Here is a 25,835-nt window from a genome sequence, read left to right as displayed (position 1 = left end):
AATAAAAGAAGTCATGGGTAACATAGCATAATGTTTTGCAGCTATAAAATATATGTTTTTTTTTAAGCAAACTATTTTATGAGTTGAGGAACTTAATCATGATGCGTAAAAAAACGAACTTAATTATTATGGTAAATGTATTTAGGAAATTTCTGAGATTCGAGAGACTAGTCTCTACGGCTACTTGCGTAGAGAATACGGAAAATGCTTGAGTGACATTGGCACCCAATATCACCCAAGTCCTATCCTAGAGAATACCCAATTCATATCAAAATAAAATTGTGTCTACGTGTAGTAGGATGATAGAGAAAGGAGTAAGGCGTGTAAATAAACAGGGAGTGTGAATAATAATTACTTTATTTATGCATGTCATGTTTTAAATGATTTATGGGCCTGACTTATCATTGGTCGCAATAATTTACTCTCCTACCCCTTAGTTTTGTACTCCTACCCAATATATTATCAAAATTCAGATTTAACTTTTTATCGTCAGATTATTTTCTATTTATGAAAACTCATTGTTTCTGGTTTTTTTCAACTATCCTAATAGCTAAGAATTCATTTTTTTATGGTGAATAAGTGAGATATACGGTGTTTAACCTCAACTCCAACATATATTTTACAATTTCTCTACCAAATACTAACTAAGTTAAGTTCACGTAGGTTCTAATATTTTAAAATACAAGAAAACTAAAAAATGACGAACAATATTTTTTTAAAATTTCTTGGTTAGTCGTGGTTGAACTATGGTTAACCCACTTATAGTTGTGGCAAATGTTTTTAAAATTAAAATTAATTTTATGAAATGCAGGATTTTTTTTAGTTTTTTGTTAAGTATTTTGTGTAGGAAAAACCCTCATGACCTCTAAACTGAGTAAATTGCTTAATTAACGAACCATGAAAAGCCGTAGAAAAACCTAACCGATCTGATATCAAAAGTCAAAGTTGATGGTAGAAAAACACAAGTAAAACACAAATGATCTTGATCCTCCACCTTACCGTAAGTTATTGTGCACAAAGAATCATTGTAATCTAAAATGTTTGTCCTAAACAAGTTCATTTTAGTTGCTAATTTATTCAGGAATAAACACCAAATAAAATATTGATCTTCAGTGTTTTTTTTTAGCCACAAAACATGATTAAAACGGTCATTAATACCAACCGCAGAAGTTGTCAAAAGATTATAAGCATTTTTTTTTTTGTGGTAGATTATAAGCATTTTTTATTGTGTATCAATGGGAAGATTGAAACTTCCAAATCCACATGTTAGTCGCACCAACCTGCAAAACAACAAGTGACACTTGTTCCGCATACTTCCTCACCAATCGCTCCTCTCACACAAACAATCTCCTACGCCTCACCATTTGATTCTCATCCCCAATAAAACATATCCGCAACTGTGGATAATTTATTAACAAAAAGAGCAAACAACCTAACATATCTAACATCAAAAGATACATCATCTAACCATGGGTCCTTCCAAAACAAAGTAGAAGCCTCATCTTCCACCCGTCTAATACTCCCTCCATTTCAAAATGAGTGTCGCTTTAGCCATTTTCACACAGATTAAGGAATGCAATCATTTAGTCAAATATCATAGCAATTTTACTGAAATAGCCTTACTATTTTTTAATCAATTAGAAAGGCACATGTTCCAATATTGAATGCATCTTTTTCTAATTTGTCTCACGTGGATGTACGAAAAGGCACTAAGCATGGATATATGGAAAGACAAGCTTTGTACTCCACAAGATCATAATACTCAGAGTAAAAATTACATATGCGCCAAACATGCTTTAAAATTTTCTGTCCAAAAAAATTGCACCAACCATGCTTTAAAATGTTTTGTCCACAAAAATTGCGCCAACTTGTAAATTTAATTTTGCCAATTTTTTCTGTTCAGCGCCAAAATGCTTTTCGTTCTTAATCTTTATAAATAGACCAGTTTAATAGGAGTATTAAACACATCAATTCTATATCATAAAATGGCTATGAGAGAAATAGATTTGGCACTCTTCCCATATGTGTTTCACGTTTTCCAAGGTAACAAGAAAAAAGCAATTGACGGGAGCACATGTTTCTATTTCTTAATTTTATTATTTCAATGAAGGGTAAAGATGGAAAAAAACAAGTCAATTTACATTGAAAGTTGAAAACGACATTTATTTTGAAACAAATTTTTTTTGCTAAAGCGACACTCATTTTAAAACGGAGGGAGTAATATTTTCCGACAACCACCTATCATCTAGCAAACCACCCCCCGTTCGAATATTATGCAAGTGTTGCCACCATAGTGAACCCTCACATCTACCAACACATAACCCCATCCCCTTCCTCTCCCTATTGTTTATATAAGAAATTATTTTGACTAATGAAATATACAATAAAAAAACTATTTTAAAATTTTAATTCAATGAATATTATTGTGATGGCTTTCTACATATTCATATATCAAAATGACAATTACCAAAAATAATTAGATTTTATCTCAACAATCTTTCACTTTTTCATATATTGATAAAACTCTTGAATTATATATTTGGATTTTAAAAATACTGATGTCGTTATAAATATTTCTAGTGCAATTTTACTCCCATCAATTTTGCAATCCACTGTAAGAAAATAAATTGAACACTACACCATTTTTCTCTTCGAACCAAATACATTCATTCCATCAAAAGTTGTTACCGTACATAAATGATTTTTTACCATTGACATTTTAATAATGGTTCAATAGAGAAAAAAAAAACTTAAACAAAGATCCAAATTTAAAGACATAAACAGAATTGAAAAGGTCATAGCCTTAACATAACATAAACATAATTAAAAAGAAACTTCATTTGCCCTAAAAAAAGCCATCAAAATATCATATAAATTCCCCTCCTTTGGAACATCAAACTCATACGGAATCAAGCATCATCAACAGAGGTTAAAATCGCCTTGTAATCAAAAACAAAAGGAGGTGGAGGAAGACCAGTTTTGGCACATAACTCTTCAATCGTCCATTTACGCAAATTTGCACTATCAAGCATGGTATAGTAGTTCATGGTTTGAATTGTTAGCAAAGAGGGGCCTTGTAACCAAAACTCGGGTGGTAAGTTTTCAGCTATAGTGACAGGAGGTGGAACAAGATCATAGGGAATTTTGGGTAACGCCTCTTCTGCCAACCATTTACGCAAATATGCGTTTGCTTGCAAGAGATAGGAGGCCATGGTTTGCAACTCATAAATTTCCTGTTGTGATGGTTCAACACGAGGTGTTTTAGGAATTTTGGGTGTGTTTTTAGTTCTGGCATGTTTGAAAAACAATTCTGGCATGTTTGAAAATGAAAAATAATGGTTTTCAATATTGTGTAGAGGATGAGAAGAGAAGTGTGTGTTTAAATAACAGTGGAGAGAAGAAGTGAAGTGAAGTGATGGTTGAGAGGTTTGATGGAGAAAGAAGAGAAGAGCAGTGTTGGAAAAGATGAATTTGTGTTTCTAGAGTATGCTGTGCAGAGTAGGAAATGATGAGTACAATTGATGTCTGATTTTGATGGGTGAAGGAAATGAGAAGACTGGAAGCACAAAAGAGGTGATAGGGGCGAATTATAATATCTTTGCAAATCTTTAGGGAAAAGTAAAATTAATTAATTCTATTAAATACTCCTTCGTCATTATTCTAAAAAAATTGACACATTTCACTAATTAATATTACTTTCATCACTCTCAATTTAATATATTCTACTTTGCATTTATGATAAAATGCACCAATAGTTGATAAGGGTACTCAAAATTATTTTTCTCTCTCTTTCACTTATACACTTTTTCTTAATAAGTGTGAAATGAGCGAAAGACTCAGCTAAAATGGGATGGAGGAAGTATACATTAATTAGAAGGCTACAAAACTAATACTTGTGGTTACCCGTCCGAATCAAATGCAATTTGATAGATTTTTTCTGTTTTAATTGAGTTTGGGTTTTTCCCGATTTCAAGAAATGCGTATGGGATGGGTAACGGGTATATCTGTATTCATCCCGAACTCATACTCAAACTCGTCCCGAATGTAGAAAATTACTTTACATTGATATGTCATGTTATTTTTTTTGAAAATTGTCATGATATTTAAATGAGCAACTAAATCATCCACTCTAACAAATATTAAAGTGTACATATTGCTAAATAATGCATCACAACATTGCTTTAGACGTTGCAAAAAACTTCTTATTTTATTAAAAAAATTATTCAATGTGGAGACGGGGATGAGACGTGGATACTCAAACTTGTCGGGAACGTGGATGAGATTCAATTTCTCATCCTCGATGGACGATTGGTATAAGTATGGTAACAAATAAGTATATATGAGAATCAGGTATGAGAACGGGGAAGGTAAAACCTGTAGTTGGCCTAATGATTGATTTTGAATTTTGGAGTTTGTTTCTCTCAAAATCTCACGTCGATTCCTTCTAATGTCAATTTTACTAGGCAAGTTCACACAGAGTTTTGTCTTTTTGTCTTTGACTTTAAATGAGACCCTTGCAAGTGAACAACGAGATTAATCCTCTTAGATTAATGGTTCTTAAATTAGATATGGAGTATAAAAAAATAAAAATTAATTGATGCAAACCAAAGTAACCGTAAAAAACTATGGCCGCTCTAGAACCTCATGTGAAATGCGCCTACAATCTTGGACTATTTTTATAAGTTATTCCTTTTTTCCAAAAAATTATTCGTTTTATATTTTAGTTGCTATAGAAAATCTCTAGATTGATTCTTCAAAAAAAATCTCTAGGTTGTTATTCAGGTAAAGAGGTGTATAAGCAATTATTGGAGTGAACTACTGGCATGCCTGCCTGGCCCAGCTTGGACGAAGGCTTGGCATAATAGAGTTCCGGCAAAATTTCATGTTTAGTGTGGAGACTATTTTAAAATAGAGTTGCTACTAAAGATAACTTATTTTCAAGTATATATATGTTATGATATTTGTAGCTGGATGGGGATTTCCTCTCCCTTCCAAAATGAAGGTTCCATTCATTTAGATCAATTTGAAGGCTTGATTGGAGGTGGAAGAGTTTTCTATAGTGGAGTCTGGATGGTGCGGTTCGATTGTATAATTTCATTTTAGCTTGTTTAAAAGAAGAAGAAAAATATTAGAAGAAAATAATTTGAGATAAAGAGAGCAATTCAATTTTTTATGGTTGACAATGACAACTTTAAATTTTTTTTTATTCCTTCAACATTCAAGCACACAAAAAATTTGTAACAGTCCTTCGAACAAAAATAAAAAATTTGTAACAATGATATCAATGAAGATATCATACGCTAAAATTAACATTCTACCTAAATCATAAACTCGTCCAATTCTATCAAACTATCACTTTCCATTATTTTCTGTCATGAATTTGATAGTAAAAAGTAATGATTCTTGTTTGATGAAGCTTCTTATTCTCTGTACCTATCTTGTTTCCTTTTTCTTTATATACTACCTTAAGAATAAACTCTCCTAGCTTGGTATAAGAAGAAGATATCCCATCTTGTAGTCATCGAATATGGTTCTTTAGGATTAACAATTTTCGAGTTATTATTGTCTATTATGTTTTTAATGGATATATATTTATTATAAGTTGTAGCATCTTTGTCTAAGAAGAGAGGATTTTAGTGCTTCTTTAGGTAGTTGGTAGTCTTCTTCTGATTAATTTTTCTCACTTCTAGTATAGGTATAACATTTTCCTTAAAAAAAAGTATGGGTTTAACATTTTGTCACGCGTAGATACAAATGTACCCTCTTTAATACTTCATTCGGATTAGTTGCATGAGAGCTGAAAGGTACCAAAATTTACAAGATTTTATTTTTACTTTGACTTAAAATACCGAGCATATTTTAGAGCATATGATTGATCAAACAACCATCGATGTATCAACTGCGAGAATGTGAAAAATACTTGATTGTAAGAGAGTCGGTCCCTTTATATTTTAGAAGAATACTTTCTTTCGGTGTGATATTTTAGGATAACATAACAATAAAATAGAGAAATAAAAACTCATGGGTTCGATGGATTGATACAAGTGGAAAGGGACTTGAACTTCTTAAATATGTGGTTAGGAGTTCGATTTTTGTCTCTTGCGTATGAAAAAAATCAATTTGGAGATGAAAACTCACCTTATGCACCCCATATTTCGACAAAGATTAATCACATTATACAATGATGAAAATTTCGTACAAATATAATGGTAAAAGTCTCATCAACATCCAACAGTGGAACTTTTCGAGCTCTTTCTTTACAACTTTATAAGAAAGATAAAAAGTTTGAAGTTCCATTTATTTATTTTTCTCCAACATTTTTCCAATCAGAAGATATTGTATATCCCTCCCCAACATCTCTTTCACCAAGTTTCCCTTTTCATATTCTTGTTCTACCACCATTACACGCCCAACCAATCACACTATATTGAAACTTGAAAGTAAATTACTTACAAAACTTTTCTTCATTACCCACCTTGAACTTTTAATTTTCTTTTTGTAGCAATTTATTTACTTAACTTGCCTAATGAGAATATTTTCTTTCTAGAGTTAGTACAAATTTTATTTTTTCGTTTGTCGATTAAATTTGAGATATTAGTTTTAAGGTGACATCTAGGGTGAACCACCAACTAAGTGGTTGATGGTGAACCATGAATAAAAACAATTAGATTATGTCGTCCTACCAAATCTTATGATGTATCCCACACACATTTTTTTTTTCTTCTTTCTTCTATTTTACCCTCACGAAAATGGTTACCATCAACCTCCAAATCACCATCTTCTAAGAACAATTTTAAATCTTGAATTATTATCTCTGACCATCGTAAATCCATCTCAAATTCATGTAATCAAAATAATTTACTATTTGGCATAATCTTTGAAAATGTTGATTGAATATACTTATAGAATTTCCCCTTGATTTCATCCATTCTAGCAAGGATTTGTTAATTAAAAAAATGAAACTTTCATCTTTATAACTTCAATTGTGTCAAATATGAAAAGAAGAATCTTCAAATTAGAAAGAATATGCGAGGACATCAATTTTCCCTAGGCGATGTAACTGTTGGTGTACATGGTTTATGAGTTCATGAACAAAACGGAAGGAAGAAAAATAAATAAATAGTTTATTAAAAATAAATAAAAAAGGTGTGATCTAGTGTATAATATCATATGTGAACTTGATTAATCTAATGGTTCTCAATGGTTGTTCGAAATGGTCCACCGGTGAGGGACTTAGTAGAGCCCTCACCCTAGAATCCACATAGTCAAGCAAAGTAGAATTTTGTAGGCTACGCTGTTTTGGCCGATAGAAGTGGTGTTTGCCTATTAATATTTGATTTGTAATTTCTTTTTAATATAATCAACCAATCAAGCAAGCTATTTTACGCATGTTTATCTCTTGAATATGTTGCCTTAATATTTAATTTGATACGTTTCTTAGTTAAGTAGCTTAAACATCGTACTAATTGCATATCTTTTGGAGTAGTTAAGGAACTTATAGCTGAGTGACAAAGTTCATTCTTTAGCAGAATCACATGAATATGAGGGAATCATTATTGAGAGTTATTAGCCGATATCTCATATAACTTTCTGAGTTCAACAAAAACAATGTGCCATTCTCTTATGTTAATAATAAAGGAAGGTGAAGCACATATGATCTTTTGCAAGCCATCAAGTGGATAGCAAAGCTGGGTTTGAATAATTTTTTTTTTTAATTTTTATACTTGATGCTAAAGTAGTAGTTACCACAAACGGCATGAAAACCCATTGTTCATTAACAAAATAAATCAAGAATAAAGGTGGATAATAAATTATTTATTTTGTTTAGAAAGAAAAACAAACTATGTTGTCATCGTACTTAAAATATAATTAGCAATCATTGTAATAGTTGGATGGATCGAAATCAAATCAAATTGTTTGTTATGAAGTTGATTTGCTAACTTTTAAATTTAGAGTTTTTTCTTTTAAGAAAAATCAGTTTTTACGAACAAAAATTGACACACTAAATGCATAAAAAAAATAAAAAATAAAAAGATTTACGAACAACTAATTGTAGGTTTGACAACTTATTTGCTATTTTTTTTTTTGAAGGAAACTTATTTGCTATTTGTTACTCCCTCTGTTTTAAAATGGAAGGTACAATTGGAATTTAACCTTAAACTGACCTAATTAATTGAAATAAGGATAAGGATTAAGGATACTTTGACAAAAATGGGAGATTGAGATTTTAACACTTCATCGCTACTCATCTTCTTCATAACACCGTAAACCAGTTGGTGGCTATCCTGATTCAGAAGGATATAAATGGTTAGTTTATGTGTTAATATTTTTGGTGTCTTTGAAAGAGGATGAAGATCCTTCCAAAATAAAAGAGGATGAAGAAATTAAGGTAATAACAACAAAAAAAAAAATTGAATTCAACACTAAACTTCTTTCTGAATAAATAGAGACATAAGTTTAAGCTCAACACTGACAATTCAACAACATTAAATTTTTTAAGGATAAATTTTCACGTCCATCGTAAACTATCCGACTTAAGAGAGTAATCTTTAAAATTTTGCGCAAAAATATATGGGTAATAAACAAAAAAATATATTGAATTCACCGCTAAGCTTCTTTATAGATAAATAGAGATATAAGTTTAAATTCAACATTGAAAATGTAACAACGGTAAACTTTTGAGGATAAATTTTTGCGTCCGTTGTAAACTACCCGACTTAAGAGATTAATCTTTTACATTTATTATCACATCACATTATAATTCAAATTTCAAATGAAAGTTTTGCCGCCTATATGTTATACTCATATTTGTTTAATTTTGCCAAAAAGTAAAATATTACTACCTCCGTCCCTAAATATAAGAGCCTTTTGTAAAAATTACGGAGATTAAGAAAGTTGGTTCTAGTATTAAATTTGCATATAATTACTATTGTTTTTACAATTTTATTCTTAAGAGAGAGAGAGAGTTAATTTATGTTTTCAACATAATATTTATTGTTGATTGAAGAAAAAGATGCAAAATAACTAAGGGTATGTTGATAAAGAAATAATTAATGTACTTGAAAATACCAAAGAGGTCTTATAAAAAAGGACAAATTTTTTTTTCAAAAGGATCTTATAATTAGAGACGGAGGTATTAATATTATTAATCATTTATAAACAAAATACTATTAATCATTAATATAAATAAATGAAGATACCTCTTTGGATAATTAGAAAAATAACACCTTTTTTTGAGTTATTTTAATCCACTATAATATGTTCTTTCCCAAAGGGCAACAACAAAGTTCAAAAAAACAAACATAGATTAACAAGCAAGGTCACACTAGTGCACAAAATGAAAGAAAACAAATGTTATTTCGATAATATTTTTTTTTAATCTTTTAATATTATTTGAGATTGTGTCAAGGTCCAATCTCTTAAACGGATCAAGTCATTTTAAGTGATTAACTGAAGTGTAGACTATCACATGAGCACATCCTAGAAAACGGGCGCTGTTATGGTGCATAAGGAAATCCGTATGCATCCTGCATAAATCTAGAAATGATTTATGTGGGTTGTATTTCAAAATCATTTCTGAATTTATGCATGGTGCATAAGGATTTCCTTATGCACCATAACCGCACCCTTAGAAAACTACTAAATCAAGATTCATGATCGTCTAGTAGACTTTAACCATCCAAAATAGATCCATTAATGCTCATCTACATACAACGGACCAAAGAGAGAGTTGTCATAGCTAGGTTTTGGTTCTTGAAACTCTACTACACCCACTATAAAGACTAACTCATAGTCTCTAAAGATACACACATTCCAAACCTAAAAACCTCACAATTATTCTGTCCGGGGATAGATAGCTTACATGGTTGAGTAATGGATTAAAAGAGTTAAGAAGTTAAAAATGCATGGTTTAAATCGAGACCTACAAGAGAGATGAGAATTACGTAACAATTAACATAATACATTTATCATTCTAACTTGTCAAAAACTCATTTACTCCAATAGAGACCCTTTAACAAAATGTTTAAATGAGACTCACCAATAACTCTTTATCATTTATATTTTAACAGAAGTAACTAAACAATGATTATTTTATTAAAAAGTTGTGTGGGATCCATTTAAAAATGAAGGTCTTAAGTGAGACCCCGAGTTTTAAGAAACCCCCAAATATTTTTCCCACAATAAATGGTTAAGAGCTCACCATTGTGGATGGTCTTATGGTTGCAATAATCAATTAATATCCCCTAATTAAAAAGTAATTTATTTTTTTGAGCAATAAAAAGTAATTTATTAATACTGTTATAATCTGAAATAGAAGTACACTGTCAGTTGAAACCGAATCTCCAACCTCCCTATGCGCACTACGCACCACACTTGGTTTTCAAACTAACATTCGAAAACCAAAAAAAGAATCAAATATATAAATAAATAAATAAATAAATTCAAATTTCAATTTTCCTCTCTCTTTTATCGTATCGTTCGTTCTCTTCTTTCTCTCTCTTCATTTTCGTAGCTAAACTCCAGCTTGTACCAAGGGTCCACCATGGTGTAGAGTTTCTCGATCTCACCTTCACAATTTCTCAACGCTTTTTCAACGTTCCGAAGAAAAGTTTCTGTTTTCATTCTGATTCTTGAAGACGATTTTTAGGGTTTTTTGATTACGACGTCGTTTCACGATGCCGGGACGACGGTCGAAGTCGGAGAAGAAAGACACCGCCGACGCCGACGGCGAGAAACAGCTCCGGCGAGACCCGTATGAAGTCCTTGGCGTTTCCAGGAACTCTACCGATCAAGAAATTAAATCTGCTTATCGGAAATTGGCTCTTAAGTATGTTTCTTTGATTTTTGTTTTTGAAATTTTGAAATTTGAATTGGGTTTTTGGTTTTTGAGGGGTTAATTGACTTTTTTTTAGGGTTTTTATAATGGGTTTTGTTGTTAATTAATGTATTGTTTATAAAGATTTGATTTTGAATAAGTTTGTTATGGTTAATGTTGATTTTTGTCGGTGGAAGTGGAATAGACATGGTAGTAATTAGGAAATTAATGTTGGTTTTGATTTTGATATTGGTTTTTAATGTATGAAGAATAATGAAGATAGTGTGTAGTTTTAGTTTTGTTTTTGAGAATATTTGTGTGATTGAAAGTTGTTTTTGTTCTTCCTTTTTAAGGGATGATCATGCTATAACATTACATGAGTGTATTTGGTTGTAGTTTTTCCCAGAGAGGGATATATAGGCCCTGTTTGGATAAATAGCTTATTTGCTGCTTTTAGCTTGATTAGCGCTTATTTATAAGCTATTTCTATTGGAAAAGAATCAAAGATTAAATAAAGTTAACTATTTTCTTATAAGCTATTAGTTGTTTTCATAAGCTATTTCATAGAGCTTTTGAAAATAAGCTCAAAATAGCTAATGAACAATGTTAGTACCTATTTGATAAGCTGTTTTTATAATTTTTTCCAAACACTTACAAAACTTATGTTAGTAGATAAGTTCAAATTAGCTGTCCAAACAAGACCTGATGCAGCCATATGGTGTCAGACATAAGCCACACCTTCATTATGAAGTTTCGGCCAGTGCTAAAAAGGTTAAGACTAGTATTTCAACACAGAGATGCATGATCCCTTGCAGATCTTTTCCTTCATTCATTTATTCTAGAGGAATTTATGATTTGTGAGGGCTTTCTTCCATTTCTATGATTTTCTCCACTTTATTATCAGTTGGTAGGTTTTCTGAAATTCTAGAGCCAGAATTAATCTGGGATTTGGCAAGCTAGATGGATTCCAATTTTCTCTCTCTTTTAATACAGACTTACTATTCATGAAAGCAAGCTTGCAAACTACTGTATTGTAGCTAGGCGTGGACTGAAGTTTTAAATGCTTGATATTATAGTGCATCGAAATTTGATAAGGTTAATGCTACTTAGTATTGAATGATATCTGTCTGATCTGGTGGTCTTTGAATATAAAATTCTTGTGTATTTTTGGAAGAAGATCAATTAAAGGTCTTTTTTGGGTTCTAGAATCACAAAGTAAGATGATACACCATGCATGTCAAATTAATCTGGAGAAAGAAAGTAGAAGAGGCTGTGAATGTAAAATAAGAAGGGTATCATGTTGACTTAATGGAGTTTTAATGAATATACAACTAAATAAGTATACAATAAACATTAATTACTTATTGGAGTTTTACTATATAAGTTCATACAATTCCATTCCTGGTGCACCTGGGTTACTCTACTTTACTGTTCTTCCTTTCACCTTTTGATCTGAACAGGGTTGGTTATTTTGTTAATCAGCTAAGTATGTTCTGTTCCAGGTTTCATCCTGACAAGAATGCTAATGATCCCAAAGCAGCTGATTTGTTCAAAGAGGCTACCTTTTCTTATAATCTCTTGTCGGATCCTGACAAACGGCGCCAGTATGACTCATCTGGCTTTGAGGTAATATAAGTTAATGTTTTGACCCGTTAAGACTTTTGGAGGGTCATCAATCCTCCAGGTTTATGTTTTTTTATTGCTTTTTGAAGATTCCAAATCGCAATGTTTTACGTTTTAAAAAAAAGCAACATGTTCTTGAACCTATTCAATTGGATCACTAGTGGTGAAATATTTCATGCTTGCCTGTAGGCCGTAGAATCAGATAGCCAAGAGTTAGAATTGGATCTTTCAAGTTTGGGTGCTGTCAACACAATGTTTGCTGCACTTTTTAGGTAAGAAAGCTTAATTTGCTTCTCTTCCCATTTACACCTTCACCCTTTTTTTTGTTGACAACTTAGTAGATAATTTATTTTCTTTGTAATTCATCCCTGCTTTGGTTTTCCACCCCTTGTATCATAAACTTTCTCCACACATGACAGCAAACTTGGTGTACCAATTAAGACAACTGTATCTGCGACTATTTTGGAAGAGGCACTCAATGGTTCAGTTACAATTCGTCCACTTCCATTGGGACAATTCGTATCTAAAAGGGTTAGTACTTTTTTCGGATTGATTGATCTCTTTACAGTCATTATATTTTTTATTTATGCTTTGGTGCTTTCATCTCACAGGTTGAGAAGCAATGTGCACATTTCTATTCAGTTACAATAACAGAAGAGGAAGCAAGAGCTGGATTTGTTTGTCGAGTGCAATCATCAGACAAAAGCAAATTCAAGGTTCAAATTTAATTTTCTGCCCTTGATATCAATAAAAATTGCATGCTAGTTATGCTCAACCTGCTGATCTCAAGAAATGTGCACATTATTTTGTTCTTGCTTTATGAAGAATGGCTTTTTTGCAATTGTTTTTAAAATATATGATCTCACTGAATTCCAATTTTAAAGTAATATGAATTACCGGAGTATCCCTCATGTTATTGATCTACTTTGTTAGAGATCAGCAGAGGGTAATATTTTTCATTCCATGCTGTATATTATATGCTTGCTGATAAATCCTTCATGTGAGCTCCCTATTTTGTGATAATAACTCCCCCGTATTTGAACAATTTAATATGTCCTGGATTTGTTTGAAATTTTGAACAATTAGGAAGACTATGTCCAGCAATCATTAATATTTTAGATTTATAAATGATATTTTTTAACGGTGTTGAATAATTATCTTTCCACAGTTATTATATTTCGACCAGGAGGAAAATGGTGGCTTAAGTCTTGCTCTCCAGGTATACAACATTTTCTTCTGTTTGTGTGAACATAATGTGTTTTTTCTTCTCCTAAGTATTGAATGTTAGTCCCTCTCTTGTATTTATTTAATTAATGCATACATTACTTTTGTATCTTCTTACTTCTAAACATTCCCTGACATTAATAATTACTTATGTAGGAAGACAGCACAAAAAATGGGAAGGTTACCTCTGCTGGAATGTATTTTCTTGGTTTTCCTGTTTATCGACTAGATCAAACAATGAACACCGTGAGTTGCTACCACAAATGGATGTTTCTCACTTCAAATTTGTCCATCATATCAAATTTTAAATATGGTTCAATTATTTTTCTACAGATAGCTGCTTCTAAAGATCCAGATACATCGTTTTTCAAAAAGCTTGATGGGTTCCAGCCCTGTGAATTAACTGAGTTGAAGGCTGGTACCCATATATTTGCAGTTTATGGTAACACATACTTTTATGCCCAGTGATGCTTGTTATGTTTCTTGACTGTAATTATTCTCTATAGGAATTGACTGTTACATTAAATTCTCTCTAGGTGACAACTTTTTTAAAAGTGCAAACTATACAATAGAAGTCCTGTGTGCTGCACCCTTTAGCGAAGAAAAAGAAAATTTAAGAAATGTAGAAACTCAAATTTTGTCGAAAAGAGCCGAAATATCAAAGTTTGAATCAGAATATCGAGAGGTATGGACTTTGAAACTAGCATTGTATTCCATATGTATCTAATCTTATCATTTCATTGAATCTCATGCTGGAGTTTTTTTTTGTAGGTTCTAGCACAATTTACCGAGATGACAAGCAGATATGCACATGAAATGCAAACTGTGAGTTTTTCTACTCCAATAGTTTTTTTTTTTTTCTTTTTTTTCGCATCCCCTTTAATAAAAACTCATCATATGGAAGCAACTAATGTTGAACTATTTATTGATTCTATTTGCAGATTGACGAGCTATTGAAACAAAGAAATGAAATACATGCCTCATACACGGTTGTTCCTTTAAAGCGGAGCAATAGCAGCAAAAGCAGAAGTAAAACATCTCTGAAGGAATCAAAAGAAGATGGCGAAACAAGAGAAAAGAGGAATACAAGAGAACGACCGAGGAAGAAGAAATGGTATAACCTTCACTTAAGAGTTGATAAGAGAAAGGCTTGCTAAGGCGAGAATTGGAGAATTACGAAGTTCTTCGGTTGTCACTCATGTACTATTAAGTAACATTATTTTATAGTTGCTTGTCAACTGTGAATGCCACGATCAAACTCTATAAACAGTTGATCAACACACTCTCGATTATTTAGCTCTTGTACAACAAGCTAAGAGGAAGGCTTTGGCACAAAGCAACAAAACAACCAAATGTAGTTGGAAGGTTTTATTTATGCTGGTCATTCAAGGATGGCAACAACTCACAGCTCTCATTGTTTTTGTATAATCCCTTTCCTCTCTTTCCCTTTATTGTTTCTAACTAAGTAGCTATCATCTTCAGCTTTTGTACCTGTAAATTGTTTGATTTATTGATGAAGAATGATAAATTCTCTAAGTGGGTTGTAATTTTGTTTAGAAGTATTGTCAAAAGCATTGGAAGGTAGGGTCTCGTAATTTATTGTTCAAATACTACTAAATAATGATATTAAATGTTGGGGTTGGATTAAATATATCCCTTGCAGTCTTGTAATATATATATATATATATATATATATATATATATATACACACACACACACACTTGATCTCTCTTGGTAGGTATTGTACTATTTTAACACCTACACGGGGAGGAAAGTTACACAAATATGAAACTTTAGTCCTATTACTATGTCCATATCATCATAATACACATTTAGTATGTTGAGAATAGTTATTTTGACAGCAGAAAAGTTGTTTTGTCAAATTTTGCTAAATAATAATACCATCTTATTGTATTACACTATTTTTATATGATAGTTAATTTAATATTTTTTTTCTCTTTAATCAAACACTTTAGGTGTATTTTTCTACCGTGTCTCAAATTATCATATTTTAGTTGTTTAAATATCATTTCTTGTAATCCATCGTGATTTTGGGGTGTGGATTGAAAAAATTATCATAATGAATTGGTAAACACAAAAGTTACATAAAATTCTATAGCCCTCGAGTTTTTGAAGAATATAAAATTTTAGATTTAATAACCAATAGTACATAACACCATCCCCTCATTTATATTAGCAAAACTGATATATGCATAGGCTTGTTCGTATAATGTCATCAAATGGTATTAACTTACAAAAATACAGAGGAGTGGATTTTAATAATATAGAGTTTGACCATACATAATCACATAAGCATGGTGTTGTGAATTCGATGAAAAAATCACACCAATAACAACTTGATGCGTGAAGTAAGGGATAATCAAGCAACTAAAACAAAGTGTATGAAAGTTATAAATACAAGCTAAAAGTAGAAAATAATGGCGAGAAGAACACAAAGAAGAAGAAGAACACAAAGAAATTTGTTGACCCAGTTCGGTCCAATCTGACCTAGTCTGGGGGAGAGAGCAGCCCTCCAATCCACTATATGATGAGTTTCGTTACAAAGAGAAATCAATGGGTTACAAGAATAAGTCTCCCGCCTAATTCTACCCAAAGTCCCAATCTCTTCCCGTAATCAAGAGACTCCAATCCTAATAGTGTTTCCCAAGGTGAATCAACCCACAAACCCTAGTGTTTGCTCCTAAGAGATAAACTCTATACAAACCCTAGTTTTGTTGTTGCTTTTCTAAACCCTTGTTTCAGTCCCCTCTATCTCTCTCTCTCTCAAAGTTTAGCCTGATACAAGGTCTATATTTATAGTAAAAGTATAACTCATAAATTTGGAACAAATACCACGCTGAAGATACGTTTTTTTTTTCTCCTTCAGTGAAAGAATATTTGCATCAAAAATGTCATATTCCCTTTCAAAATATATTTGCATCAAATCGTTCTTCATACGATACAAAAATATATTTATTGTCCATAAATATATCTTCAGCACAATATATATTTGAAACAAATCTTTTATATTTTTAGCAACAATATTCTCCATCCATCAAATTTTGAGTCATACTACAACACATGGAATAACAAGAACTAAATACACTGTAAAAAAAACCCAAATATACTGTTAAAAGTCCACCAATACAGAAGAAAACCTAATAATGAAGTAAAATTCTTGAGAAAATAATCAATCCCATTTACTCTTAATTTGATGTGAGTGTCTAAAATCATAAGTTAACACCAATCTTCTATCCATTCTCTTTAATACAAAACTTTCAACCAACACATAACAACTAAATTTCTTCCATTTGTTTGTTCCATCAAACTCTTCAACTTTTGTTACTCTCACTTGTCTTCCATTCCCAGCATTCCATCCAAACCTTTCTTGTTCCCATTTCATTCCTTCAACAACTTCCAAACTCAATCCAACACTTTTCTCTTCAACACTCTTAAACCATAACACTCCATCAACCAATCTATTTTCATCCCAAATAGCATCCTTTCTTTCAACCTTAGCAACTTCTGTTTGAATAGCAACATCTACTAACACATCATTCTTTTCACCGTTTTCATTTTCTTTTGAAACTATCTTCTCCCATCTTTGCTCGAGCGTCAACTCATAGAACAATGATATTTCCATTTGTTCCTTTAATGTCATTCCTTCCTTTACAAACATAAAAGGACAATACCATTTTCCAACAACCACTGATTCAGAACGATCATTGGACAATGGAAAGTTGAAATCCGGTAGCTTAGAACGCAAGGAATCATTTGAAGCCAAGGCTTCACTCAAATGGTAATTTGTAGGAGTGGTACCGAAAATTGTCCACACTTTTTCCCTTAATAAACCACAAGGAATTCCATCCGAGGCAACCGACACGGCATGAAAACCAAAACGTTTCTTGTTTATTTCAATTTGTTGATAATGATTGAAGGGCTCCAAGGGACATGTTTTAATATCATGGCTAAAATAGCAGCACACATCAGTGCTAATGTCCTCTTCCTTTGAATTCAAGTTTGCTTGGCTGGAATCAATTCAAATTTCAGAATTAAATTTGAAGTAATCTATTACATGTTAAGTTGTCAAGAACGTGAAAAATATGTCTTTTACATGAGAATATGAAAATATTTAAGCACACAAAAAAGTTTGAAAAAAATGTATACATAATAGTAAATAATCAATAAGGTAGTTCTAATGTTCGATCCTAAGGTTTGAACCTTGAACGCTCTATTTAAAACTTCTTCGTTGTTTTTTAATTCACCAGCCGAGCTACCTACACAAAATTAATAATATCATTTGATCGATATACAAAAGTGATTACATACCCTTGATTCTTCCCCTTCCTTCGTATGACATAATAACGGTTCGAAGACAATGGTTGATTCAATACCGGAAGAAACATGACATTTTCTCTTGTATATCTACCTTCAAAATCACTGATGGTTAAATGTTTGTTCTGAGGGAAAGGAAGATTTCCTATACCAATATCCTTCCACAATCCAAAGAAAGAGTAAGTTTGAGCTTCTTCATCCAATATTACAAGATAACCGGAATTTGGACCTGATGGTGGTTGATCTGAAAGAGCACTAGGGTTCCTTTTATACATGGAAAGAAGTCTTGCTGCATACATTATCACTAGTGATTATTAGACTATGTATGATCTTTCTGTTGTAATTCCTTGATTACCATTGTTTATATATACTACATATTTGGATGAAGTTTTATGGACATGATTATTTTATAAGCCTTTTTAATTCAATAGTTGAATATTTACAAGAAGTTATTGAATGCTACCAATTTAATAGATTTTCTGTCATTTCACAAATACAAAGGTTCATGATATATCAAAATCAATTAATTGGATATGTATGCTAATTTTTGTATAGAATATGGTAATTTTTCGTTTTAATTGATGTCATATGCCAGGTAGTGACAAATACTAGGTTCACAATAAACCGACTATATTGACAATTTGTTCATCTACATATTATATACAATGTAAATCTATTATTTGACACATCATTGTAAAGAATAGTACGCCATTATCAATTGACTTGGTCCTTTCTTTAGAAGCCAAGCGTAAAGTAATAAGAGAAAATTCATAGAATTCTTGCGTTGATATGCATATATTTGGTATCCGTGGTTGGTTGAAAATATACATGTTGAAGACGTATTACATTGTTTGGAATAGTAAAGATGTAATGCAAGATAAGCAAGATTGTTTTTTGAAGTGCTAAGACAAGTAAGGTGGTTCATTCACTTGTTTCCTTTCTTGCATGACAAGTATTGTAGGCCACAATGTTGTTTCTTGAAGTGCTAGAGAAGAAGAGCAATACCTCTATATAAGCATTAATTTCTTTGTTACAAGATACACCCGTCAAAAATACATTTAGCTCGTATCTTACTTTTTTCTTTCTTTCTTTTCTCTTGTACTCTTGTGTTAAAGTGTTTTGAGATGTAATTAAGCATTTGCTTTGGAGGGTGTGGGTGAACCGGAGCTGGTGGGTATTTGAGAGTATTCTATTATCTATACACCCTCCGGTCACTATTATAAACAAAAATCAACATTTTAGATTCATTCAATTAATAATGTATATACAAGCACATCACCTTCTCCACTATTTTCCTTTGAAAAATTCTTCTCCCATCTTTGCTCTCATAGAACACTGACATCTTCATTTGCTCCTTTAAATTCACTCTTTCCATCACAAACATAAATGGACAATACCACTTTCAGAACAATCATTGAAAATTGGAAAGTTGAAATTTGGTAGCTTCAAACGCAAGGAATCATTTGAGCCTAAAGCTTCGCTTAAATGGTGGTTGCGGGGAGTGCTAGCCTTAAGTTTCCACCTTTTTTTCCTCAATAACCCAGGAGGAATTCCATCTGAGGCAACTGATTTTGCACGAAAACCATAACCTTTTTTGATTATTTCTACCTGTTGATAATCATTGAAGGGCTCTAAAGCTTTTGGTTTAACATCATTGACAAAACTACAACATAAACATGTGGTCATGTCCAATATAACATCATTGACAATTGTTCATCTACAACATAACATCATTGAAACAAAGCTACTATCACCAATAGATGAACAAGACATCAATGGCATGGAAAGACCCAGTTGAAGTCATAAGAAACGCAATTGCACAAGCACTTGTGTTTTACTACCCACTTGCTGATTCTGGTGGTAAACTCATGGTAGATTGTAACAAAGAGGGTGTGATGTTCATTGAGGCTGATGCTATGTAACACTTGAACAATTTGGGCAGCTTAAAGCACCATTTCCATGCTTTCAAGAACTGCTTTACCGATGCAGCGGTTCCAGAGGGAGTCCTTAATACTCCCATCCTGCTTATACAGGTTCAATATATACATAAAACATTTTTCACATTTCTGCATGGCGGAAGAATAAAGAGATTAAATATTTTTCTGGGTTTGTTTGTATGAATGTATGAATATGATTGATGAAGATGAAAATATATATAGAAGATTAAGAAAAGAAAAAAATTAGGCATGCTTAATCCAATGGTTCTCTTTTAAAAAAAATCAAATGGTTTAAATTAAAATAATTAATTAATAGGATTTATGGTGGATCATTCTTAAGGTTGGTCCACCAGAGACATCATTTAGGGTTAAACTTAACAGGCAGGATTTATTTGGCAAACGGAGGAAAAATGAGGGACTAAATAGTGAATTTTATTAATTATGGGATAAAAAAAAATTTGAAATTATTTAGGGGACCAATGGATCAAATAAGTCATTAATCTATAGATTATTAATCTTAAAATCAAAGAGAAATTCAAAATGTTCCTTTCAAAAAATCCAAACGAATCCAAAACTTTGTTATAACAATCCAAACGGATCCCAAATCACATATCAAGTTTGTAACTGGCGCTTTTTTGAAATTTGAAATTCAAAATTTTGATACATTTTAAATATTTTTAAATAAAATACTTCCGAATTCAAAGTTTCACGAAAATACTATTCACTTTTGTGTCAACCTTTGCAGATACGTCAGTATGTGGTTCAGCTGTCAAATCATTATTTCGAGGACATTCTTCCTCCGAAACAACAGTTCCTCAATAAAAAAATTTTAAGGAATTTTGTGCCTCGGAATTTCATTTCTTATATATAGTGCCTTGGAATTTGATTGAACTAAGACGTGTGAACACTTTTGTTTATCGATTGAAACAGAAAAAAGGGTATTTTTTTTAAACGATTAAATATGTAACTCGTAAGTTTAGGTAGATTACTATGTAAGAGTCCTATCTTTGAATTGGGGTTACTCGAAACAACTTCAATATGGAGTACATTACACGAGTATTGTTTGAAATACACCAGTTTATTGATTGATAATCCCAACAAATCAACATTACACGAGTATCCTTTAATTAGTCACAAACAAATGGCCACTTAAACATTAATACCACAAAAATAGGAAGCTAAGCCAGTTGTTTGGACACAAGCTTGAATTTGAGAGATGAAACCATGGCTGATTACACTTTGATGATGTTAATTTCTTTGATATTTTCCATCAAAATTAGAAATTAATTAGTATAAAAATGGGCTGAAATACCTTTATAAATATAACTTTTTTTTTGCTTATAGAAAAACATATATACAGAAGTTGCACTTGCACCTCCTCTTAGAAACACAAAATAAAAGAACCAAAATAGCCACATATCAACTGTGTAGAAGCAAACCAAAGATTAAGAATATATACATTATAACATGAACTAATTATTAGTCTTCAAGCGTTTCCTTGACACTCTTTAAAGATCATATACTTAGAAATTATTTATTAAAAAGTTAAATATTACAATTTCTAATATATTGAATATACTAATTTTCATAAAAATATACTATTTAAAAGCCTTAAACAGTGTCACAGACCACTCATTAACAACTTAAAATTTCTCATATTTTTCTAATTACATAAATATGAAGTAAACCAATTACTAAAGTAATTTTTTTTGAGAAAGTTATCATTCCCATTTGCTCCTAATTTGATGCGAGTGTCGGTAATCATAAGTTAGCACCAATTTTGAATCCATTCTCCTCAAAGAATAACTTTCAACCAACACATAACTACTAAATTTCTTCCACTTATTTGCTCCATCAAACTCCTCAACTTTTGTTACTCTCACTTGTCTTTCATTCCCAGCATTCCATCCAAACCTTCTTTGTTCCCATTTCATTGCCTCAACAACTTCCAAACTCAATCCAACACTTTTCTCTTCAACACTCTTAAACCACAAAACTCCATCAACCAATCTATTTTCATCCCAAACAGCATCCTTTCCTTCAACCTTAGCAATTTCTGTTTGAATAACAACATCTACAAGCACATCACCTTCTCCACTATTTTCCTTTGAAAAAATCTTCTCCCATCTTTGCTCAAGTGTTAGCTCATAGAATGTTGACATCTTCATATGCTCCTTTAAATTCATTCCTTCCTTCACAAACATAAATGGACAATACCACTTTCCAACAACCACTGATTCAGAACAATCATTGAAAATTGGAAAGTTGAAATTTGGTAGCTTGAAACGCAAGGAATCATTTGAGCCTAAAGCTTCGCTGAAATGGTAGTTGCGGGGAGTGCTAGCATTAAGTTTCCAACTTTTTTTCCTCAATAACCCAGGAGGAATTCCATCAGAGGCAACTGATTTTGCGCGAAATCCATTACCTTTTTTGATTATTTCTACCTGTTGATAATCATTGAAGGGCTCCAAAGCTTTTGGTTTAACATCACGGACAAAACTACAACATAAACATGTGGTCTTGTCCTCTTCCTTTGAACTTGTACTAGCTTGGCTGAAATCAATTAAGATTTAACAATTAATTTTGAAAGAACCACTATTATTACTTTATGAATCTATCTTTTCTCTTTCTTTAATCATGAAAGATAATTACCAACACAAATATAATTATGTCTCATATTACAATACTCTCAGTTGGGATGACAGGGAAAAACTTGTACAAAAATTACGAGAAAATGATTAAAATTAAATAAATACATACCCTTGATATTTCCCCTCCCTTCTTATAACATAGTAGCGATTCGAAGACAACGGTTGATTCAATACTGGAATGAACATGGCTTCTTCACTGTATGTGTTTATTTCTCTAGTTATCATATTTTCTATACAAGATGTATAATTGATGGTTACCTCTTTGTTCTGAGGGATAGGAAAATTCTTGATTCTATGGTCCTTGCACAAACCAAAACAGCAGTAAGTTTGAGCTTCTTCATCCAATATCACAAGATAACTTGAATTTGGTCCTGATGGTGGTGGGTCTGAAAGTGCACTAGGATTCATTTTGTACATGGAAAGAAGTCTTGTTGCATACATTTTCTCTGATTTGTAGATTAAACTATGATCTTGAAGATTAATCAATATATGTTTATGAATGTACCTGTATCCTTTATATACTTCATATTTCTTATCCATGTTTGAACTTTGAACGTTAATATGGATAATTCTCATTTGTGAGGCAGTGACTAATTCATGATAATGGGTGACGTCTTCTGTACATATGTTGCACACGTACGTACATATCATCATTCTTTCCTAATGGAATGTTTTCATAGAATATTCAATTGGTTCAAAACAAAAATTCCATTGCGTATTTTGACTTGGTCCATTCTAGTTTTAATTTGCATGTATTTTGGAAACATGTGTAAATTGTAGAAGATGAACTGTACCAGAAAAGTAGAAGATAAAAAGTTAGAGATAGAGAGACACATATATATCAACCGTTAAAAAAAAGGGTAAACATATATCAAGTTACATACACTATTTTTTTTTAGTAAAGTTACATGCACAATCAATATTTTGATATGAAAATAACAAATATTTCAAATACGCTTTTACTTTTTTTTCTTCTTTTTCCTGAATAAAGAGAGCAAATGTAGGCATCAAATGGAATATTGATAACTCAAACAGGTTGGGACCCCAAATCCACCCTATCCCATACCATTTTGTTTGAAAATATTATTAATAAAATAAAAGTATTTATAAGAGGGGGGGGGGGGGGGGGGGACCAAACTAAAATGCTCAAAGAAAAACATAAATTGAAAAACAAAAAGTGTACTATGTCTTGAGATAACGCTATTTAGGAAAATTTGCAATTAGGAGAACAGGAACCTGAGATAATGCTATTTAGGAAGGTGACATATCTAATATTGGTGCAAACCTACCTAAATCAGGAAGTAACTAATCTAATTAGGGAAACAAGTGACTTCACGACTTAAATCAGTCAAGTAACTTCATTCTCCTAAAACCTTGGTAAGATAGACACTGATAGGACTGCCCGTTTGTACTACCGAGAGGGAGAGTGTGCTATGTCCTCTAAGATTCAATAGGCGGGGAACCTTTAGGATACTTTGAATTTAGGAACCCTATTATCCGTCATTGTTTCAAATACATCTGAGAAAATAAGAACTTACATGTAAAACTTTGAGCGTAAGTGTATATCTCTATATCCTAAACACTGAAACTCACATGCACTCCGGTATAATGGTTGCAACTGATTGCTTGAGGGGAATGAACCTATATCTCTGAGAGAGTAAGACCCCCACACGTACCTACCCGTGTGATCAGTAGGTGCAGCTCGACAACTGCTAGGTAGTAAAACCCCACGAACTTATCACTTAAATAGGAAACATTAAAAGCATGAATGAAACTTGACTGTTACGTAATTCTAACAATTAAATAGAGGGGATTCGAGGAATCCTAACTGCCGCTAACATTTTGCAATCAAAATAGGTAAATTTTGCTATGTTGCAAACAAATTAAATTGCAAAACTCTAAATACTTATCTTTTATTTATTTTATTGTTTCCAAATAAGTAACGCGGATTGCCTAGTTTGAACGATAATCCCTATGTATACGATACTCTACTGACAGTTTATTACTTGGTAAACGATTTGGTACACTTGCCTAAATCCGACCATCAATAGTTAAACATTGATTTGTTGCTTCTTCCTCCAAGCGGGTAAACCTTAAGTTGTGGTTTCTTTTTGTTGGATAAGCATTCGCTTGATGACTATGTTGACAACTGATGTATTTTTGGCATTTCTCCTTGTATTTTCATTTGTTTGATGTACTTTTGTATTGTTCATCTCAAGTTGGAAGTGCTGTGAACACCTTCCAACTTGCTGGGCACTATTGGAAATATAAACTAGTGGCATATTAGTCCTAATAGTTAAGTAGTATAAATAGCTTGTAACATTCAATTTCCATCAATACAATGAGTTAGTTACTTTTCTCTCATTCATTCTATGGATGGCATGTTTCATAATAACTGTCTCGTTGATTCTCTAAAACACATTTCATACCACGTAATGGAATTGTTATTGAAAGAGGCACAATCAACATTACACTTAATAGTGACAAGAGGAGGTTTAAACCAAGAATGAATTAGAATGATGTCTGATGACATTCTGTCATTACTCTTTTAGTATGCATTTTTCATGTAATTTTAGGGGGTTTTTTATTGGAATTCATGAAGCTGCAAGCCGCAAAAGACAAAGAAAATGAAGTTTGAAGTATTGGAAATCGGCCACCGATTATATAGATCGGCCACCGATTTTGCTGCCAAGTTACAGACTTTGAGTTCGACAAAAATCGGCCGCCGATAAGCATAAATCGGGCGCCGATTTTACACTATTGTGCCACGCAGTTTGGGATTTCGACCACCGATTTCGGAGCTCGGTGGTCGATTTTTATTAGCCTATAAATAGTAAGAGGTGTTTTCTGAAGGGGGGTTCACGAATTTTGAGACCTAAAGGCATATTTTGGAGCAGAGACTTGGAGATCTGGTGGGGAACCATCAAAACTAAGAGTCAATCTTCCTTCACATGTATGAATCCGTTTTCTTATGTTAGTTAGCTTATACTTTAGCTATGAGTAACTAATTCTTTTGTGGTTAATTCATGAGATGAATCTGATGTAACCCTATGGGAACCCTAATTTGTTGAACTCCTTTGAACATCAATGAAAGTTTAGTTTTTATTCTTATTACTTTGTGCTTAATGCCTTATGTACGTTTATGATAGACTATTAACCCTAGCGTTATGAATATGCATATTGATCATAGAAATTGAATGACCACTAACCCTGGCTTTTAACTCTGAATTAGGTAATAGGTTTAACCT

The 25,835-nt window shown here is 32.2% G+C and overlaps 3 protein-coding genes across 3 annotated transcripts; 1 reads left to right on the top strand and 2 right to left on the bottom strand.

Annotated features, from left to right (window-relative positions):
- Window positions 1–10,419: 10,419 nt before the first annotated feature.
- On the top strand, window positions 10,420–15,314 carry LOC11414366 (chaperone protein dnaJ 16). The gene is made up of 11 exons (XM_003613320.4): window positions 10,420–10,828; window positions 12,319–12,442; window positions 12,629–12,711; window positions 12,859–12,970; window positions 13,051–13,155; window positions 13,608–13,658; window positions 13,820–13,909; window positions 13,997–14,105; window positions 14,200–14,348; window positions 14,435–14,488; window positions 14,605–15,314. The coding sequence occupies exons 1-11, from the start codon at window positions 10,677–10,679 to the stop codon at window positions 14,818–14,820; spliced, it is 1,245 nt and encodes a 414-aa protein (XP_003613368.1). The 5' UTR covers window positions 10,420–10,676; the 3' UTR covers window positions 14,821–15,314.
- A 1,421-nt stretch (window positions 15,315–16,735) lies between these two features.
- LOC11414365 (uncharacterized) lies at window positions 16,736–18,358 on the bottom strand. Its single transcript, XM_003613319.4, has 2 exons — window positions 17,994–18,358; window positions 16,736–17,692 (listed from the first exon to the last, which is right to left on the bottom strand). The coding sequence occupies exons 1-2, from the start codon at window positions 18,296–18,298 to the stop codon at window positions 16,855–16,857; spliced, it is 1,143 nt and encodes a 380-aa protein (XP_003613367.1). The 5' UTR covers window positions 18,299–18,358; the 3' UTR covers window positions 16,736–16,854.
- Window positions 18,359–21,642: 3,284 nt separating this feature from the next.
- On the bottom strand, window positions 21,643–23,142 carry LOC11414364 (uncharacterized). The gene is made up of 2 exons (XM_003613318.3): window positions 22,697–23,142; window positions 21,643–22,489 (listed from the first exon to the last, which is right to left on the bottom strand). Exons 1-2 carry the CDS (start codon window positions 23,125–23,127, stop codon window positions 21,658–21,660), a joined length of 1,263 nt encoding a protein of 420 aa, XP_003613366.3. The 5' UTR covers window positions 23,128–23,142; the 3' UTR covers window positions 21,643–21,657.
- Window positions 23,143–25,835: the final 2,693 nt, after the last annotated feature.

This window comes from Medicago truncatula, chromosome 5, assembly GCF_003473485.1.
Source record: "Medicago truncatula cultivar Jemalong A17 chromosome 5, MtrunA17r5.0-ANR, whole genome shotgun sequence".
Lineage (NCBI taxonomy): Eukaryota > Viridiplantae > Streptophyta > Magnoliopsida > Fabales > Fabaceae > Medicago > Medicago truncatula.
The sequence above is the reverse complement of the archived record's forward strand: the minus strand, read 5'-3'. Positions and strand labels throughout refer to the sequence as shown.

Coding starts and splice junctions, on each gene's coding strand:
- LOC11414366 (XM_003613320.4), top strand. CDS start 10,677: ATGCCGGGACGACGGTCGAAGTCGGAGAAGAAAGACACCGCCGACGCC. Junction 12,712..12,858: donor ATGTTTGCTGCACTTTTTAG/GTAAGAAAGCTT, acceptor CACACATGACAG/CAAACTTGGTGTACCAATTA. Junction 12,971..13,050: donor GACAATTCGTATCTAAAAGG/GTTAGTACTTTT, acceptor TTCATCTCACAG/GTTGAGAAGCAATGTGCACA.
- LOC11414364 (XM_003613318.3), bottom strand. CDS start 23,127: ATGGATAAGAAATATGAAGTATATAAAGGATACAGGTACATTCATAAA. Junction 22,490..22,696: donor AGGGAGGGGAAATATCAAGG/GTATGTATTTAT, acceptor AATTGATTTCAG/CCAAGCTAGTACAAGTTCAA.
- LOC11414365 (XM_003613319.4), bottom strand. CDS start 18,298: ATGTATGCAGCAAGACTTCTTTCCATGTATAAAAGGAACCCTAGTGCT. Junction 17,693..17,993: donor AGGAAGGGGAAGAATCAAGG/GTATGTAATCAC, acceptor AATTGATTCCAG/CCAAGCAAACTTGAATTCAA.